The 19076-nt window shown below is 46.5% G+C and overlaps 1 protein-coding gene across 1 annotated transcript in view; it reads left to right on the forward strand.

Annotated features, from left to right (window-relative positions):
* Positions 1 to 19076, forward strand: part of ULK2 (unc-51 like autophagy activating kinase 2) — a 146717-nt gene that overhangs the window by 65017 nt on the left and 62624 nt on the right. The window contains exons 8-12 of the mRNA XM_087702817.1: positions 762 to 863; positions 1564 to 1622; positions 2482 to 2564; positions 14906 to 14956; positions 18266 to 18354. Of these exons, the coding sequence (XP_087558943.1) occupies positions 762 to 863; positions 1564 to 1622; positions 2482 to 2564; positions 14906 to 14956; positions 18266 to 18354 (384 nt within the window). The remainder of the gene's footprint in view (positions 1 to 761; positions 864 to 1563; positions 1623 to 2481; positions 2565 to 14905; positions 14957 to 18265; positions 18355 to 19076) is intronic.

The following is a 19076-nucleotide window of genomic DNA, read 5'->3' on the forward strand; positions in this document are numbered from 1 at the left end:
ATCGTTAAAAAAGCACAACAGTCATACTATTCGGGTGGGGTTGAAGTCTTTAGCCCCCCAGGCCTGTCGGGACAGCCAGGTTTTAAGGGCTACGCGGAAGGTCTGGAGGGTGGTGAGGGTACGAATCTCCACGGGGAGTTCGTTCCATAGGGTCGGAGCAGCCACTGAGAAGGCTCTCCTCCGGGTAGTTGCCAGTCGACATTGACCGGCTGATGGAATTCGGATGAAATGAGGTCAGATCTGAATGCAGTGGGGTATTGCCGAAATGGTGTTCCTAACCTGACACAGGAAATGTAATATGTGAAGCTCCCAAAAGATGACCTAATTAATTTACGAGCCTCGAGACAAAGTTCAAAAGAAATCCATTCATTTATTAGGATCAACATTTTGGCATGTTGTTCTGCGGAGCCGAAACTGACTGTCGCTTAATTGCATTTGAACTTTACCCATGTATCCCTTCTCTTCCGTCTGTGTCATAAATCACATCCACCAACAAGGTGCTGCGGCAGGCTATGAACATGCGCATTTCACACAGGCAGCTGTAGGAATATGAGACCTGACTCTGGCCAAAGGTATGCATGGAATTCTCCTCCCTTTTCTTATGTCAACTTGATAGTAGTCATGGAAACGCTTTACAAGTGGACATCCTATTTCCCTCCCTGCCATGCATTCGCTTGCACACCTGTCCCCTGAGTGCTGTTTTCTCCCGCAGCTGCCCCCTCCCTCCCTCCTGCTACTCAATCGCCTTTTTCATTTTCCAGGCACCGGAAGTGATCATGTCCCAACACTACGACGCTAAAGCTGACCTGTGGAGCATAGGCACGGTCATCTACCAGTGCCTGGTTGGGAAGCCACCCTTCCAGGTAGGCACAGAGAATAGGAGGACGTTAAATATTTGTGGCTCAGGGTTGAAATGAGGGGGTCCTTGGGGTTCTCTCAGCTTGGTGGTTCTCCTGCAGACATTTCACGACCCAGCTAGGTAACATCATCAGTGCTAGAAGAAAGGGGGGGGGAGGAGTGTGGGGATCCTTGGTGCTCTCGGAACCTGATGGTTTCCTTGCAGATGTTTGATGATCTAACTAGGAAACATTATTAGTGCTAGAAGCGAGGGGAATATGGAGGAGGAGGTGGAGGAAGAGGAGGAGGGGAAGCAAAGGGAGGAGGAAAAAGAAGAGGAGGGGATTGTGGGGTCTTTGGTGCTGTCTCAGCTTGGTGGTTTTCTTGCAGACATTTCCTGACCCAGGGAGGTAACATCCTCAGTGCTGGAGGTGGGGGGAGGAGGAGAAAGTCTGTGGGGTCCTTGGTGGTTTCCTGGCAGACGTTTCGTAACCCAACTGGGTAACATCCTCAGCGCTAGAAGGGGGTGGGTTTGAGAAGAGAAGGAAAAGGACTCTCTGAGTTTAGTATTTTTCTTGCAGACATTTTGTTACCCAACTAGGTTACATAATCAGTGAAGGGTGAAAAATCAACTGGCTGATGGCTGGCATGCCACCAAATATGCCATAGGTTCGCCATCATGGCCCTATATAATCTAAATTAATCCCTCCTTTTTTTTTTTTTTAGGCAAATAGTCCTCAGGATCTGCGAATGTTTTACGAGAAGAACAGAAACCTCATCCCGAGGTAAGGTTGACCTGCCTTAAATTGCGGCAACCGATTCCAATACCTTTGTCTGTTCTAGCCTTGCCACCAGCCTCTGCCCTCCAGGTAGCCGCAGGATGGCACAGTATTCCAGGCCATCCAGATGGCTTTGAACCTCGGGAGAAGTTGCCACCATAAAGTGTTGTGGCCCACCAGCAGAGCTGGCAGCAGAGCCAGACAGTGAGGAGTTTGGGGAGGAACCTGGGCCAGTCCTGGAGTCTGGGGGAGGCTCGGACGAGGGCTCTGTGTCGGAGGCAGAGAGGGGGCCAGGGCCGTCCGACAGTTATCAGCTGCCTTCAGAGTCGGACATCAGTGAGGCAGAAGAACAGCTGGAGCCTGTTCCCAGTGTGCGCATGCACAGAGTTGCCAGACGAAGGGAACAGCTAAAGAACAGGGGTCGACTTGGGAGTGAGGCCACAGGTGGACGGTGAATGGCCCCTCCCAGAGGACATAAAAGAGGAGCGAAAGGGGAGTGGAGTTTGCAGGAGACCATTAGTTCGACTTGGGAGGAAGGCCACAGATGGATGGTGAATAGCTCCTCCCATGGGGAATAAAAGAGGAGCGAAAGGGGAGTGGAGCTTGCAGGAGACACTTAGTTCATTCCCGCATTTTTGCCAAGTATTCCGGCGTCTGAAAGATATCGGCCTGGCCGCTCTCCAAGCCTGAGAAAGGTGGGTAATTGGGAACTGTCTCGAAAGACTGTGGGAGAAGAAAGACTTGGCTAGAGAGGAATTCACTGTAAATGAAATAAAAGGAGTGTATCAGGACGGGGATTCGCCTTCGTGCTGCTGGGGAAGCCTGGCTCAGAACACAAATTTTTTGTTTTTGTTTTGCTCTTTAGCATCCCCAGGGAAACATCAGCTTACTTGTCCGATTTGCTTCTCAACCTGCTGCAGAGAAACCAGAAGGACAGAATGGACTTTGGTGAGTAAAGGATCCGGGATGCTTTTAAAAAGTTCCTTTTCTTTTCCTTTCCTTTCCTTTCCTTTTTTCCAGTAGGGAAATCACCCTGATCGGCCTGTCAACTCTCCAAGCCAGATAAGGTTTCTGTGACTGTAAATCCTCTCTTGAGAGACTTTGCTGGATGTGAAGGAGCAGAATTCACAGCCAATTCATAAAAGGGGTTTTTGTCGGGACCAGGAGTTTGCTTCAGGCTCTCGGGAAGCCTCGGTCAGAACACCCACCCTGGCTCTATGCTGTCCTAATCAGGCACATTTTTGAGGCCCGGGCGCACGCCTGCAGACCCAGATTGGGTGGGCCTGGCCAAAGCGATGTGGGCCGACCCCTTGCCGTTTCCAGGACAGCTGCACAGGCCAGATCCATTGCACTCTTTCTAGAGTCTCGACATCTTTTTTTATAGTGCGGGAACCTCGACCTCTGACCGCAATTGGGGCCAGAATTTAGATTGCTAAGCAAAACTGGTCCTAAAGCAACCCGTGCCTGATTTTGCAACTTTTTTTCTACGGTTGTTAAGCAAATCTCTGCAGTTGCTAAGTGCATCCTGAGGTCATTGAGCAAACCCAGATTTCCTCCTTGACTTTGCTTCTCAGAAACCGTCTGGGAAAGTTGCCAATGGTGATCACGTGATAGTAGTGCAAATGGGTGTGGAGCAGGGGTGGGTTCCTGCCAGTTCTAAGCTCTTCTATAGAAGAGGTTCCACAAATCTACCATGCCGTTTAGAACCGGTTCCAGCTCCCTTTCCTCCCCCCTCCGCACCACGCTTGCCCCGCCCGCCACTCACTGATTGGCTGGCTCACCAATTGCCCCGCCCACCTCTAAGAGTCCTATCTAAACCTTAAAGTCTTAAAGCCTTCAAGTTTGAACACCCCTGGGGTTTTTTTTTTCTAAAGGGTTAGGGGTGCGAGGTTCTTGTAACTTGGCAGCTTTAAGACTTGCACTCTTCAATGCCAGAGTTCCTGAGCCAACATGACTGGAGGAGGAATTCTGGGAGTTGAAGTCCACAAGTCTTAAAGCTGTCAAGTTTGAACACCCCTGGGGTTCTTTTTTTCTAAAGGGTTAGGAGTGCGAGGGTCTTGTAACTTGACAGCTTTAAGACTTGGGTGCTTCAAATGCCAGAGTTCCTGAGCCAACATTTTGGTTGCTAAGCAAGAGCGTTGTTAAGTGAGTTTCACCACTTTTTACAAGTTGGCCACGCCCACCCAGCCACATGGCTGTCAAGCCACTCCCACTCGGTCACATGGCTGGCAAGCCACTCCCACCTGGTCACATGGCCAGCAAGCCACTCCCACAAAAGCAGACCACACCTACAGAAGAGGTTCTAAAAAATTTTGAAACCCACCACTGGTGTGGAGCCTTTTTGGAACAGCTGAAAGGACTGTTTGTAGAAGGCTCCAAACTCATTTGCACCACTCCGGTGACCCTGAGGACACAGAGAAACCTCCAAGTGGCCTCAAGGACCCTCTAAAAGGATGCAAATGACCAGCTATTTGCAAGGAGTAGAAATCCCTTCCCTTCCCCACCATCCAGTCAGAGCTGAAGAAGCTTCTTGGATGAGAAGGGAAACGCCTTCAAAGACAAACCAACTGCCTCTAGGAAAAATGCACCTTTAGGACAACCATGGGCTGGATGATGGAGAATCTCCACAGACTTTTAGCCATACAATTTGGGATGAAGACCCATGGAGTAGGAGGGAGTTTGAATTTGGGAATAGGACGGAGAATGGATTTCCAGAGGGGAAAGAATTGCAGACTACAGGAACCTCTTGCACCACTTAGGTGACCCTGGAGGACACAGAGAAACCTCCAAGTGGCCTCAACGCCCCTCTAAAAGGATGCAAATGTCCAGCTGTCTGCAAGGAATAGAAATCCCTTCCCTCCCCCACCATCCAGTCAGAGCTGAAGAAGCTTCTTGGATGAGAAGCAAAACGTCTTCAAAAGAAAAAGAAAGTCCAGTTGCTTCTAGAATAAACAATGGATGAGCCGAGGTGGCGCAGTGGTTAAATGCAGCACTGCAGGCTACTTCAGCTGACTGCAGTTCTGCAGTTCGGCTGTTCAAATCTCACCGGCTCAGGGTTGACTCAGCCTTCCATCCTTCCGAGGTGGGTAAAATGAGGACCCGGATTGTGGGGGCGATATGCTGACTCTGTAAAACCGCTTAGAGAGGGCTGAAAGCCCTATGAAGCGGTATATAAGTCTAACTGCTATTGCTATTGCTAAGCACCTTTGGGACAACCATGACCGGGATGACAGAGAATCTCTACAGACTTTTAGCCATAAAATTTGGGATGAATTTGGGAGAAGGAATGGATTTCCAGAGGAAAAATTGAAGACTACAGGAACCATTTGCAACACTCAGGTGACGCTGAGGACACAGAGAAACCTCCAAGTGGCCTCAACAACTTTCTACAAAGGATGCAAATGACCAGCTGTCTGCAAGGAATAGAAATCCTTCCCTTCCCCACCATCCAGCCAGAGCTGAAGAAGCTTCTTGGAGGAGAAGCAAAACGTCTTCAAAAGAAAAAGCAGAAAGTCCGGTTGCCTCTTGGGGGGATGGGGGGGGAAGCACCTATAGGACAACCATGATCTGCATGACGGAGAATCTCCATAGATAAGCTGCGCACTTGTTGCAAGAGACAAATTTAGCCCCTCTCCACAACTTCTGAAAGCAACGGTGTCTCTTTTCTGCTTCGTACGAGGCCATCCCTGGACACAGCTGCTGTTGCTTGAAGAACTTGCCGAAAGATGTCCGAAGGACCTTTCTGGAATTAGATCTAAGACTCAGCAGGTTCATTGCATCCCAAGGCCGGGCTCATGCTCCCCAGCCCCTTCTGCCTACCCCAAACCTTGCCTACCCCAAGGGGACTCTTTCCGACAGCTGCCTCCCAAGTAGGACAGCGGGAGGGAGCGAAGTCAAAACGGCCAGCTTGTAGCCTAAGCCCTTCCCCAAGCCACCTCGCCCAGTGCCAGCTTCAGAACCAACCAGCCAACCTTTTTTATTATGGATGGTCGAAACCGGAATGAAAAATCGTCGCTCTAAAATAAATCAGAACAGAGTGAATTCCCCGTTAGTGACAAAATCGCCTGCCTTGTTTTGTAGGCAGTTCAGGGAGTCCTCGACCACAATGGCGCTCAACATTATTTTTTGTGCTAGGTGAGACGGTGGTTAAGTGAATTTTGCCCCCCCCCCTTTATGAACTTTCTTGCCACAATAGTGCAAGTAAATCACTGCAGTTGTTTAAGTTAGCAACGTGATTGCTAAGTATAAATCTAATAAACCTAACCTAAGTGAATCTGGCTTCCCCATTGACTTTGCCTGGTGATCACATGAGCCCGGGCATCAGACTTCCCACAAGTTGGACCTCTAGGTAGAAACAATCCTTGACTTGAGAAAGGTATAGTAGTACTGCAATGTGCTCTACATGGGGCTGCCCTTGAAGAGTATTCGGCGACTTCAGCTAGTCCAGAATGCGGCCGCGCGAGCGATCGTGGGTGCACCTCGTTTCACCCACACAACACCTATCCTCCGCGAGCTGCACTGGCTACCTGTCGATCTCCGGGTGCGCTTCAAGGTGCTACTTGTCACCTACAAAGCCCTTCATGGTATTGGATCTGGGTACTTGAGAGACTGCCTACTGCCAATCACCTCCACTCGACCAATTAGATCCCATAGATTAGGCCTCCTCCGAGTTCCATCAGCCGGTCAGTGTCGACTGGCAACCGCGCGGAGGAGAGCCTTCTCGGTGGCAGCTCCGACCCTCTGGAACGAACTCCCCGTGGAGATTCGTACCCTCACCACCCTCCAGACCGTCCGCATAGCCCTTAAAACCTGGCTGTCCCGACAGGCCTGGGGCTAAAGACCTCAACCCCACCCGAATTGTATGAATGTTGTGCTTTTAACGATGTATTGTCTTATGTGTTTAATCTGGTTTGTCCTCCCTTCCCTCTGAACTGTGAGCCGCCCTGAGTCCCCCCAGGGAAAAGGGCGGCATACAAATAAAATACCTATACCTATACCTAATTAGAATTGGAATAGAATAGCAATTAGACTTATATACAGCTTCACAGTGATTTTACAGCCCTCTCTAAGGGGTTTACGGAGTCAGCTTATTGCTCCCAACAATCTGGGTCCTCATTTAACCCACCTCGGAAGGATGGAAGGCTGAGTCAACCTGGAGCCTGGTGGGATTTGAACTGCGAAATTGCAGGCAGCAGAAGGAGCCTGCAGTACTGCACTCTAACTACTGCACCACCGCAGCTCATAGAATAGAACAGAATAGAAATAAAACAGAACAGAATCAATCAGAATGGAGTTGGAAGGGACCTTGGTGGTCTTCTAGTCCAACCCCCTGCAGAAAACCCTACACCACTTCAGACAAACGGTTGCCCAATCTCTTATTTAAAATTTCCAGTGTTGAACCATTTACAACTTCTGCAGGCAAGTTGTTCCACTGATTAATTTTTCTCCTCAGTTCTAAGTTGCTTCTCTCCCTGATTAGTTTCCACCCATTGCTTCTTGTCCTGCCCTCAGGTGCCTTGGAGAATAGCTTGACACCCTCTTTTCTTTGTGGCAATCCCTGGGATATGGGGAAATTGCAGTCATGTCTCCCCTAGTCCTCCTCCTCTTTCTAGACATGCCCAATTCCAGCAACCGTTCTTTGTATGTTTTAGCCTCCTTGTCATGTTTATTTAGTGTAAAATTGGAGGTGGTGACCCTTCAAGAGCTGTATGCAACTAAATTTCATTTTTAATGTATGCCAGTTAGTGTACATTCAAAGTGACAAAGCTATTCCATTCCATTCCATTCTATTCTATATTTTCTATTCCGTTCCATTCTATATTCCATTCTATTCCTTTATGTATTTTCTATTCCAGTCTATTCTCTATTTTCTATTCCATTCCATTCTATATTCTATTCCATTCTATTCCATTCTCTATTTTCCCTATTTTCTATTCCATTCCATTCTATATTCTATTCCATTCTCTATTTTCTATTCCATTCCATTCTATTCTCTATTTTCCCTATTTTCTATTCCATTCCATTCTATATTCTATTCCATTCTCTATTTTCTATTCCATTCCATTCTATTCTCTATTTTCCCTATTTTCTATTCCATTCCATTCTATATTCTAGTCCATTCTATTCTCTATTTTCCATTCCATTCTATTCTCTATTTTCTATTTCATTCTATTCTCTATTTTCTATTCCATTCCATTCTATATTCTAGTCCATTCTATTCTCTATTTTCTTTTTCATTCTATTCTCTATTTTCTATTCCATTCCATTCTATATTCTAGTCCATTCTATTCTCTATTTTCCATTCCATTCTATTCTCTATTTTCTATTTCATTCTATTCTCTATTTTCTATTCCATTCCATTCTATATTCTAGTCCATTCTATTCTCTATTTTCCATTCCATTCTATTCTCTATTTTCTAGTCCATTCTGTTCTTTTCTCTTTTCCATTCCATTTCATTCTATATTGTAGTCCATTCTATTCTCTATTTTCTATTCCATTCCATTCTATATTCTATTCTATTCCCTAGAGGAGAATTATAAAAAAATAAGTAGTAGATCCTTTATCAGTGACTTCCAAGCCCATCATTTGGCCCTGCATCTAGCCAGATGGGTGTTTTATTATCTGGGTATTGGGCTCTTTCAATCCAGCTATTAAATCTGGATTGACTTCCTGATGGCCTCTCATTTTATTTCTTTTTTTCTTTTGGTCCACAAAAGCTCTAATTGACAGAAGATGGCATTTTTAAAAAGCCAATACCCGCAGAATGGGCAATTTTCCCCCTGGGTGTGTCACTTTGGCTCAGTGGTTGGTTTGGTGCCCAGCCATGCCCGGCAATGGTGGATTGGGAAGGCTTCCAGTCAGGGTCTGGTAAACAGCACAAGATGCTTAGATAATCCTCAATTTCTTAGAAAAACACAGCCACACGTTCCAAGGTTGTGTTTATTTCTTTCAAGTCACATTTAAAAGCAGGAACGAGCTGTAGGCAGCTTGTAAAGCCGGACCCGTTGCGATAATGATTAACAATAAAATAAATAAATAAGGTGGCTAGAACAAAACCCTGCTCTGAAAATAGCTTTGCCAAGTTATTTATAGCCCTGACGTCTTAACGTCTTTCTTGGCTCTTGCGATTGTTGTCTGGGAAAAGTTTCTGACGAAATTCTCTCGTGTTGCCAGACTCAAGTTGTGTTCAGTCGCGCGGATCAGCTGATGCCCAGGAGATAGAAAACAATTGCTCCAATTTGACTTTTAATTGCCTGCAGGGAAGAATAAGAATGGGCTTGTTTTGCTATTTTATTATTTTCTCCCCTTTGCCCATATTTCTCTCTCTGCCTGGAATTGAGTAAACTTTGTTCTCTGTGGAAAACAAATTCTCAGAAAGATGTGTGACTCCACAAACAACCGAGAAAGGAGAAAGGGTGGGGAAAGAAGAGAAGAGAAGAGAGGAATAACATTTTAAAACTCTTACCCTTTGTTGTTCAGCCTTTGATCTGGAAATTGGAATGGGTTTCTTTAAAGCATTTGTATCTGCAAGTAGTCCTTGTACTTGTACTTGACGCCTCTTCACCCATCGTGGGTATAGGCGACTTCCATGGAAATTTGATGCCACTGTTTTCGGTCCTGGGCTAGGGTTGTCAGGTGGTGCAGCCAGTCGCTATTATATGATTTTCGGCTAAGATTGAATGGGCGCATGACTATATCTTCGGCTTTCCGTTTGAAGTGACGCAGAGTGGTTAGACGAACACCTCCTTTTGGCCGTTTCCAGGTCGGGCCAGGCTCTGCAAGCAGGGAAATTTTTGGGATTCGATTTTCTGGCATTCTCAATGTATGGCCTAGCCAGCGCCAGCGTCTAAGTTCTATAATGGCAGATACATTTTCATTGATATCACATCTTCGGCGGATTTCAGTAGTCCATGATTTACGACCACGTTGCAGCCCCAATTTTTTAAAAAAATTAAAGGTTTTTTTTTAAATATAAACATTCCATCTTTCCTTAAACAGTATGTCATCTGGGTATACCGTACTTCTTGGAGTATAAGACGCACCTTTTTTCCTCAAAAAAGAGGCTGAGAATCTAGGTGCGTCTTATACATCGAACACAGCAATTTTTTTTGCCTCTCGAAGCCCCGCCCCTTCACCAAAATGGCCGTGCATAGCCTTATGGAGGCTTTCAGAGAGCTCCTGGGGGTTGGGGAGGGCAGAAATGAGCAAAAAACAGGATGCCCCCCCCCCGTAGCACTCTATAAGCCTCCATAAGGCTATGCTTCAATTTTTTTTGACAAAAAACGGGCCCGTTTTCTGCTCGTTTTTGGGCCCCCTTACCCCCCAGGAACACTCTGCAAACACCCAAAAAACTATTCATACCTTTTTTTTTTTTAAGGGCCGATTTTGGGAGGTTTGCAGAGTGCAAAAACTCCCCCCCCCCCTTTTCGGAAAGCTCATTAACTGATTGATGAGAATTGCATTGATCAAGTGCTGTGCCAGCAGAAGACAAAGTCTTAGGTATTTGGGAGGTCTTCTAGTCCAACCCCCTGCCTAGGCAGGAAACCCTATACCGTTTCAGACAAATGGCTATCCAGCATCTTCTTAAAGACTTCCACTGTTGGGGCAATTACAACTTCTGGAGGATGCTGTAACAGTTGTGTGAAAAACAGTGGTGTCATTTTGTGTGTGTGTGTGTGTGTGTGTCTTAAGGTGGGACTAGAACTCAGAGTCTGCTGGTAGTTGGCACAAAATCATCCAACCGACTTTTATGCTTAAGGGGAACTAGAACTCACTGTCTCCTGGTGATTGGCCCAAAGTCACCTAGCCGGCTTTCGTGCCTAAGGCGGGACTAGAACTCCCTGTCTCCTGGTGATTGGCCCAAAGTCACCTAGCCAGCTTTCGTGCCTAAGGCGGGACTAGAACTCCCTGTCTCCTGGTGATTGGCCCAAAGTCACCTAGCCGGCTTTCGTGCCTAAGGCGGGACTAGAACTCCCTGTCTCCTGGTGATTGGCCCAAAGTCACCTAGCCGGCTTTCGTGCCTAAGGCGGGACTAGAATTCCCTGTCTCCTGGTGATTGGCCCAAAGTCACCTAGACGGCTTTCGTGCCTAAGGCGGGACTAGAACTCCCTGTCTCCTGGTGATTGGCCCAAAATCATCCAGCCAACTTTTCATGCTTAAGGCAGGACTGGAACTCTCCATCGCCTGGTGATTGGCTCAAATCAAATCCTCGCTCAACTCTTGAGACACAAGGACACGGGTCCAGTGGAAATTTAATTGGTAAGATAAGAAATAACTTCGAGGCCTTTGAAAGCAGATTTGCTCCGTTGACTCTTTCAAGCTCATCGCCCGGGACAGTCTGTTCTCGTCCCAGGTAACGCCGGCTGGTTTTTTCCCCCGGCACGGATATTTTTTTTCAAGACCGTTCCATCTGGATTTCAGAACACCCTGTTCTGCCGTTTGGATGTCCAATCTTTTCCTCCAGGGGTTTCAAACGTGTTCCAGGTGGCTGACGTGCTCTCGGTTGTTGTTTGCTTTGCCAACACAAACACACACACACACACACACCTTGCTTTATGCTTTGTTAATCATCCCCCACCAACAATTCACAGGAAAAACACAAGAGCATTTTGTTTTCCCTGGGGGAGGTTTATGGGGAGGTTTATTTTAAGCCGTTGTTCTTCATATTTATAAAACTTCTCTTCAGTATCCATACTTTGTTGCAAAAACTTTTCCATCATTTTGTCCAGTGTTAAATTTGCATGTCGCTTTTTTGATCTTTTAGCCTGAGATAATAATGGTGTTTCATTGGTGTGAGCATTAATTTGTTTAAAACCTAAAAACAAAAGCAAGGTAATTTTAATAAAGAATCGAAGTAATAAAAAGTGTCCCTAAAATTTACAACACAACTCTAATAGCACTTCCACTGCAAATAATTACCACCAGTTTATTTCCTGCTTTTAGAGATATATTACGAATGTAACTATACATTTTGTCTTTGATATAACTTCTGTATTAAAAAATGTGTGAACTATCAGACTTAAATCTGTCAATTTATGAAGCCAGAATTAGGTAAAATAAAAAACACCGAGTAGAACACCACTGTTGCTTTGTATGAATAATTTTCTAAAAATGTTTGCAGAAAAGAGCATTAATAAATATACAATATTGTTCCTTTTACACAGAATTTGTCTAAAAGAACTATCAAAAATTAATCTGAGGGGTAAATGGGTATTAAAACTGAGGATAAAGAATATGCTTTTATATTGGGGATTTTCCATCCTCCAATAAATGGAAGGCGTTTATGGGGAGGCGTGTGGAGAGCATCCGCCCCATAATCATTGACACACACACACACACACAAAAGCACACACTGTTTTTCCTGCGAAGTGCCAAGGAACCTTTTGTCACTAAAAGGATGACTTATTGTCCCACCTGGAAGGTTAACGGGTGAAGGCTTTTCTTGTTTGTTGAAGAACACTTGGGGAGGTGGTGTTTCAACTGCCAACGCTGGCGGTGATTGCACAACAAAGCATGCACACATGCCTGTGGGAGTTTGCGTGCCCTTTTGGACAGCCCCAACAAAAAGTGTTATGCCGTTGTAGGTTTGTCCCCCTCTCTAGAACCAACGCCAGCTGCCTTTGTCCTTTTTTAAAGTTTTAAGGGCAGAAGCGATCTGAGAGTACAGCTAGTTTTTGACTTGCAACTACAGATGAGCCCAAAATCTCTGTTGCTTAAGCAAAGTATTTGTTAAGTGAGTTTTGCCCCATTTTACGGCTTTCCTTGACGCATTTAAAATAACAGAGTTGGAAGGGACCTTGGAGGTCTTCTAGTCCAACCCTCTGCTTAGGCAGGAAACCCTACATCACTTCAGACAAATGGCTATCCAATCTCCTCTTAAAAACTTCCAGTGTTGGGACATTCACAGCTTCTGGAGGCAACTTCTGTTCCACTGATTCATTGTTCTGACTGTCAGGAAATTTCTCCTCCGTTCTAAGTTGCTTCTCTCCTGGATTAGTTTCCACCCATTGCTTCTTGTTCTACCCTCAGGTGCTTTGCAGAATAGCTTGACTCCCTCTTCTTTGTGGCAGCCCCTGAGATATCGGAAGACTGCTATCATGTCTCCCCTGGTCCTTCTTTTCATTAAACATACACAGTTCCTGCAACCGTTCATGTGTTTTAGCCTCCCTTAATCATCCTCCTTCTTGTTCTCTACACTCTTTCCGAAGTTTCAACCTTTTTTTTTTAATATTGCGGTGGCCAGAACTGGACGCCGTATTCCAAACTATAGAAAAAGCCCCAGAATGACCCACCTATGGTAAAAGCCTGCCAGTTTCTGCCCATAATCCAGATGCCTTCTTTATCAATGTCATTCCCTCTTCAGCAAGCTCGGAAGGGCGGAGAGCCGTCTGGGAGGAGAGCTGATAGGCCTCCCCATTCAGTTTTGGTTGCCACGATGTGGAAAAGATGTAGAAACTAGAAAGAGTGCAGAGAAGAGCAACAAAGAGGATTAGGGGACTGGAGGCTAGTCAAGTTTCCTAACGATGCCGTAATTGATTCATAATAATCGAGCCGATGTCTTAATACAAAAAAAACAGTGATTTATTAATAGCTCCATTAGGCTAATGTAACTTAGACCTCCTGTCGGCCTCTGTATGCTTGTTTTTGATATAGCAATAGCAATAGCAGTAGACTTATATACCGCTTCATAGGCCTTTCAGGCCTCTCTAAGCGGTTTACAGAGAGTCAGCATATCGCCCCCAACAATCTGGGTCCTCATTTTACCCACCTCGGAAGGATGGAAGGCTGAGTCAACCTTGAGCCGGTGAGATTTGAACCGCTGACCTGCTGATCTAGCAGTAGCCTGCAGTGCTGCATTTAACCACTGCGCCACCTTGGCTCAGATATGTCTGAAGATACTCCTCAGTGGGAGGGGGTGAGATTATCTGCCGTGGGCAGCCTGCCTGCTACGTGGGAAAGGCACTGGTTTCATCTTGGGTGGAAAAGGGGGGGGGCTGCATTCCCGTGTGTTTCTCGTCACCTCAAGAGGATCTAATCACTATATGGAAACGTTTATGCCAGAAATGTCGCACTATGTCCAATGTTTTTAATGTTTACTTAATAAAAGAAACTTTAAAAAAAAAAAAAGATCAAATGGGTGGACTTTTTTAACTCCCCAAATACCCCAGCCAGCAGCATGGGGTATTCTGGGAGTTGTAGTCCGCCCCTCTGAAAATGGCTGACGTTAGGAAACACCCATGTAATAAATAGAAACATCTCTTTCATCTTGGTTTTCTCTGGATGCTTCGGGAACGGCATCTCCCACCAGCTGGGAAGCAACAGTCACAAGACACCAGAAGAGCTTCCAGCTGTGCCACAGATCACTCCGTATCACAGGCCGGTCACCGCGGGAAGCCAAAAGGGTGGGGCACGTCCTCTTTAAAATCCCAGGAGATTGCGTTGCCTCTGCCTTCAGGAGCCTTGCCTACCCACGTACGATCATGAGTGCTTCCTTAGCCACAAGTGAGCTTGGATCGTCAAGGCAGTTTAATATAATACAATACAATACAATAGCAGAGTTGGAAGGGACTTTGGAGGTCTTCTAGTCTAACCCCCTGCCTAGGCAGGAAACCCTGTACAGTTTCAGACAAATGGCTATCCAGCATCTTCTTAAAGGCTTCCAGTGTTGGGGCATTCACAACTTCTGGAGGCAACTTCTGTTCCACTGATTAATTGTTCCTGCCTGGGCAGGAAACCTTATACCGTTTCAGACAGATGGCTATCCAACATCTTCTTAAAGACTTCCAGTGTTGGGGCATTCACAACTTCTGGATTAATTGTTCTCACGTTCCTGCCAATTACCTCCCTGCGACCAATAAGATCACATAGATTAGGCCTCCTCCGTATTCCATCGGCCAGCCAATGCCGGCTGGCAACTACAAGGAGGAGGGCCTTCTCAGTAGTAGCCCCGACCCTTTGGAACGAGCTCCCCGTGGAGATTCGTACCCTCTCCACCGTCCAGGCCTTCCGCACAGCCCTTAAGAACTGGCTAGCCCGTCAGGCCTGGGGATAAGGATAGCCGCCCCTCCCGAATGATGAATATGTTGCTTACTATTTTATTATATGTCTTTATGTCAATGTCTGTATTTTCCCCCTCCCTGGTTTTATGTGAGCCGCCCTGAGTCCCCTCAGGGAAAAGGGCGGCCTACAAATATTAATAAAATCTACAAATCTACAAAAATCTCACTGTCAGGAAATTTCTCCTCCGGGAAGTTTCTAATCTCCGTTTGTTTTTCCTCTTCTCTTACAGAAGCCTTCTTCAATCACCCGTTCCTGGATCAAGTGTCGACCGTCAAAAAATGTAAGCCGAAATGCCCTTCTCGACTGACCCTTTCAGCTTTCCGTAAGGCGTGAATCACCTGAGATCAGGGGTGTCAAACTCAATGTCATTGACGGCCGCATCAGGATTATGTTTGACCTGGGGGGGGGGGGACGGGTGTGTGGCCGGGAGGAGGAGAGGCCAGCTCGACGTCATGCTTGTTGGGGGCGCCTGCGGTAGCCCAAGCACTCTGCCAGCGAAAACTGGATCCCGAGCTCCGTTTTCGGCTGGGGCGGCCTCTTGCAATCCTCTGCCAGTGAAAATGGAGCTCGGGAGGGCGCAGGTGGCCCTCGGGAGCTCCGTTTTTGGCCGCGATGGTCCTCCAGTGGCACTGCGGGCCCGTCCTTCGCTGTTTCTAAAGCAGCCCCCCGAGCCGTATGCAGCCCCCGAGCCTAGCTGCCGAGGTGGCGCAGTGGTTAAATGCAGCACTGCAGGCTACTTCAGCTGACTGCAGTTCTGCAGTTCGGCTGTTCAAATCTCACCGGCTCAAGGTTGACTCAGCCTTCCATCCTTCCGAGGTGGGTAAAATGAGGACCCGGATTGTTGTTGGGGGCGATATGCTGACTCTGTAAACCGCTTAGAGAGGGCTGAAAGCCTTATGAAGCGGTATATAAGTCTAACTGCTATTGCTATTGAGTTTGACACCTCTGTCCTAGCTCTTTCCTTCAGGCTTTTGGGATGGGAGGCTAAAGGGTTGGTGGATTTGCCCGTTTTCACCTTGATTCATTTCAAAGACAGGTAATCCTCGACTTAATGACCACAAGGGAGCCCAAAATGTATGCGGCTAAACGAGAAATTTGTTGAGTTTTTGCCCCCATTTTACAACTTTCCTTGCCACATTGGTTAAGCGTATGCCATCGTTAAATTAGTAACTTGGTTGTTAAGCGAATCTGGTTTTCCCATATTTGTCAGAGGGTCACAAAAATTTGATCACATGACCCTGGGGCACTGCGACCGTCATAAATATGAGTCAGTTGTCAAGCATCTGAACATAAACCCCATGACTATGGGGATGCCGCAATGGCGGCAGGTGTGAAAAAGGTTTAGGTTTAGGTTTCGTTTTATTTATATGCCGCCCTATTCCCAGCGGGACTCAGGGCGGCGCACAAACTCAAGGTGGGAAAGGGAAACACAAAAAGTACAAATACAAGCATTTAAAAAATAACCAACAGCCACAAAGATCGAGAGGGGAAGGGAACTCATCAACCCCAGGCCTGCCGACACAGCCAGGTTTTGACCGCTTTCCGGAAGGCCTGGAGAGAGGTGAGGGTCCGAATCTCTGCGGGGAGCTCGTTCCAAAGGGCCGGAGCTGCTACAGAGAAGGCCCTCCCCCGGGTGGTAGCCAGATGGCATTGGCTGGTAGACGGAACCCGGAGGAGGCCAACCCTGTGTGATCTAATTCAGTGTTTTTCAACCACTGTGCCGCGGCACACTAGTGTGCCGTGATATAGTGTAAGGTGTGCCGTGGGAAAAACACCTTATATATAGTCACTATAGGCACGGAGTTAAAATTTTTTAACATTTTCTAATGGTGGTGTGCCTCGTGATTTTTTTCATGAAAAAAGTGTGCCTTTGCACAAAAAAGGTTGAAAAACACTGATCTAATGGGTCTCTGGGAGGTAATTGGCAGCAGGTCATTTTGTCGTAAGTCATTTTTTTCAGTGCCGTTGTAATTTCGAACGGTCCCTAAGCGAACTGTCGTAAGTCGGGGACTACCTGTAGAGTGTTTTTGGAGCTGATGTGTGTTATTTAATCATCAAGACTATTGCTTTGGGTTAATAGTTTGGTTGCTTATTTTTTAGAGGTAGTCCTTGGCTTATGACCAAAATTGAGCTTTCTCAATTGAAATTGAAAGTTCTGTTACTAAGTGGAACAGTTGTTAAGTGAGTTTTGCCCCATTTTACGACTGACTGATCGCCGTTGTTAAGTGAATCACTGCAGTTGTTACGTTATTGGCACGGTTGTTAAGCGAATCTGGCTTCCCCCCCATTGACTCGGCTTGTCAGAGAGTCACAAAAGTTGATCACATGACCGCAGGACACCCCGTCATCAACAGGAGTCACTTGCCAAGTGTCTGGATTTTTGATCGTGTGACCATGGGGATGTTGCAACGATCGTTAAGCGTGAATAACAATCCTAAGTCACTTGGAACGGTCACTTGGAACGGTCACTAAAAGAAACGGTTGTAAGTCGAGGACCACTTGTACTCAAGTGGCCAGAGAGTGTGGCAGGGCTGCTGTCGGATGGATGTGTGAGTGTCTGGCTGGTTATTAACCTAGAGGAGCTGGGGTAAGTGCACAGGGAGGGGAGACCTCCCCAAACAACCGTTTTCCCACCGTCTTCCCCACTGACTCTGCTTATGGGGAAGACGGCAGGGAAGGCCACAAACAGCAAATCACATCAGCGACAGACTCTGCAACCATTATTAGTGCCAGCCAATTCCCACCTGCCCCGATCATGATGACATGACCCCAGGGCCACTGGGATGGCTGGAACGTCAAGGTCATAAGCCCCCCTCATCCAGTGCTGTCGTAATTTTGAACCGCCACTGAAAGAGCAGTTATTAACCGAGGACTACCTTGTCTTGTTATCTGCTTTAGTATTTGCACACTCTAGACTAGGGGTCTCCAAATTTGGCAACTTTAAGACTTGGGGACTTCAGCTCCCAGAATTCCCCATCCAGCACTTGGCAACTTTAAGACTTGGGGACGTCAGAATTCCTCAGCCATCCAAACGTAACCACTTTAAGACTTGGGGACTTCAACTCCCAGAATTCCCCAGCCATTCAAACTTAACCCCTTTAAAACCTGGGGACTTCAGCTCCCAGAATTCCCCATCCAGCACTTGGCAACTTTAAGACTTGGGGACTTCAACTTGCAGAATTCCTCAGCCAGCCATGCTGGCTGGGGAATTCTGGGAGTTGAAATCCACAAGTCTGGCTGGAGAATTCTGGGAGTTGAAGTCCACAAGTCTGGCTGGGGAATTCTGGGAGTTGAAGCCCACAAGTCTGGCTGGGGAATTCTGGGAGTTGAAGTCCACAAGTCTGGCTGGGGAATTCTGGGAGTTGAAGTCCACAAGTCTGGCTGGGGAATTCTGGGAGTCGAAGCCCATAAGTTTTAAAGTGGTTAAGTTTGGAGACCCCTCATCTAGACTGCAGCCCCCTGGAGGCATGCAGCTGCCCAGATACCCTGCAAGAGTGACGATTGTCCTTTTGAAATTGTTCCTGTTTTGCAGCCCACCTGCCTGTGGTGTCATTCCTTCCTTTTTTTCTCTCTCTCTCTCTCCATTCAGCTTGCCCTGTACCTGTTCCAGCCCCTGCTGGGTCAGTCTCTGGCGGATCCTGCGGGAATTCTCCCTCCTGCCGGTTTGCTTCTCCCCCAGTAAGTTCTGCTCAGGTTTGGAAAATTGGTTCTCTGTATTTCTGAATTTGAGGGGCTGGGGGGGGGGGGAGCGCATATGGATGGGCATTTTCTATGCATCAAACAGCGTCCTCACCACTGATTGATTGTTCTCATTGACAGGAACTTTCTCCTTTGTTCTAGGTTGGGTTTTTCTTTATTAAGCTTCCATCTTTAATTCCCATCACTCTGTTTTAGGCCTAAGAAATTTACCTATGTAGCAGACTATTGCTATTATCACCTCCTTTCTCATCTTTCCTGCTACCTCCTTCTACTGGTATCTTGTGACTTACCTCTTAAGTTGTTTGTGTCTTACGATGAATGGCTCTAACTATGATTTATGATGTTATGTTGTTGTATGTGTGTACACTGAGAGCTTATGCTGCCAAGAAAAATGCCAAGAAAAATTCCTATTGGCCACACTTGGCCAATAAAGAATATCTGTTCTGTTCTACTCTATTCTATTTTATCCTATCCTTATTCTCTTCCATTCCATTTCTTTTCTATTCTATTCTTTCCTATTCTATTATGATTTCTTATTCTGTTCTATTATGATTTCTTATTCTGTTCTATTATGATTTCTTATGTTATTAGCAATAGCAATAGCAGCTAGACATATATACCGCTTCATAGGGCTTTCAGCCCTCTCTAAGCGGTTTAAAGAGTCAGCATATTGCCCCCAACAACAATCCGGGTCCTCATTT

The sequence above is a fragment of the Thamnophis sirtalis genome, unplaced genomic scaffold (genome assembly GCF_051295495.1).
Source record: "Thamnophis sirtalis isolate CommonGarterSnake01/CBP01778 unplaced genomic scaffold, rThaSir2_p1.2 scaffold_17, whole genome shotgun sequence".
NCBI lineage: Eukaryota > Metazoa > Chordata > Lepidosauria > Squamata > Natricidae > Thamnophis > Thamnophis sirtalis.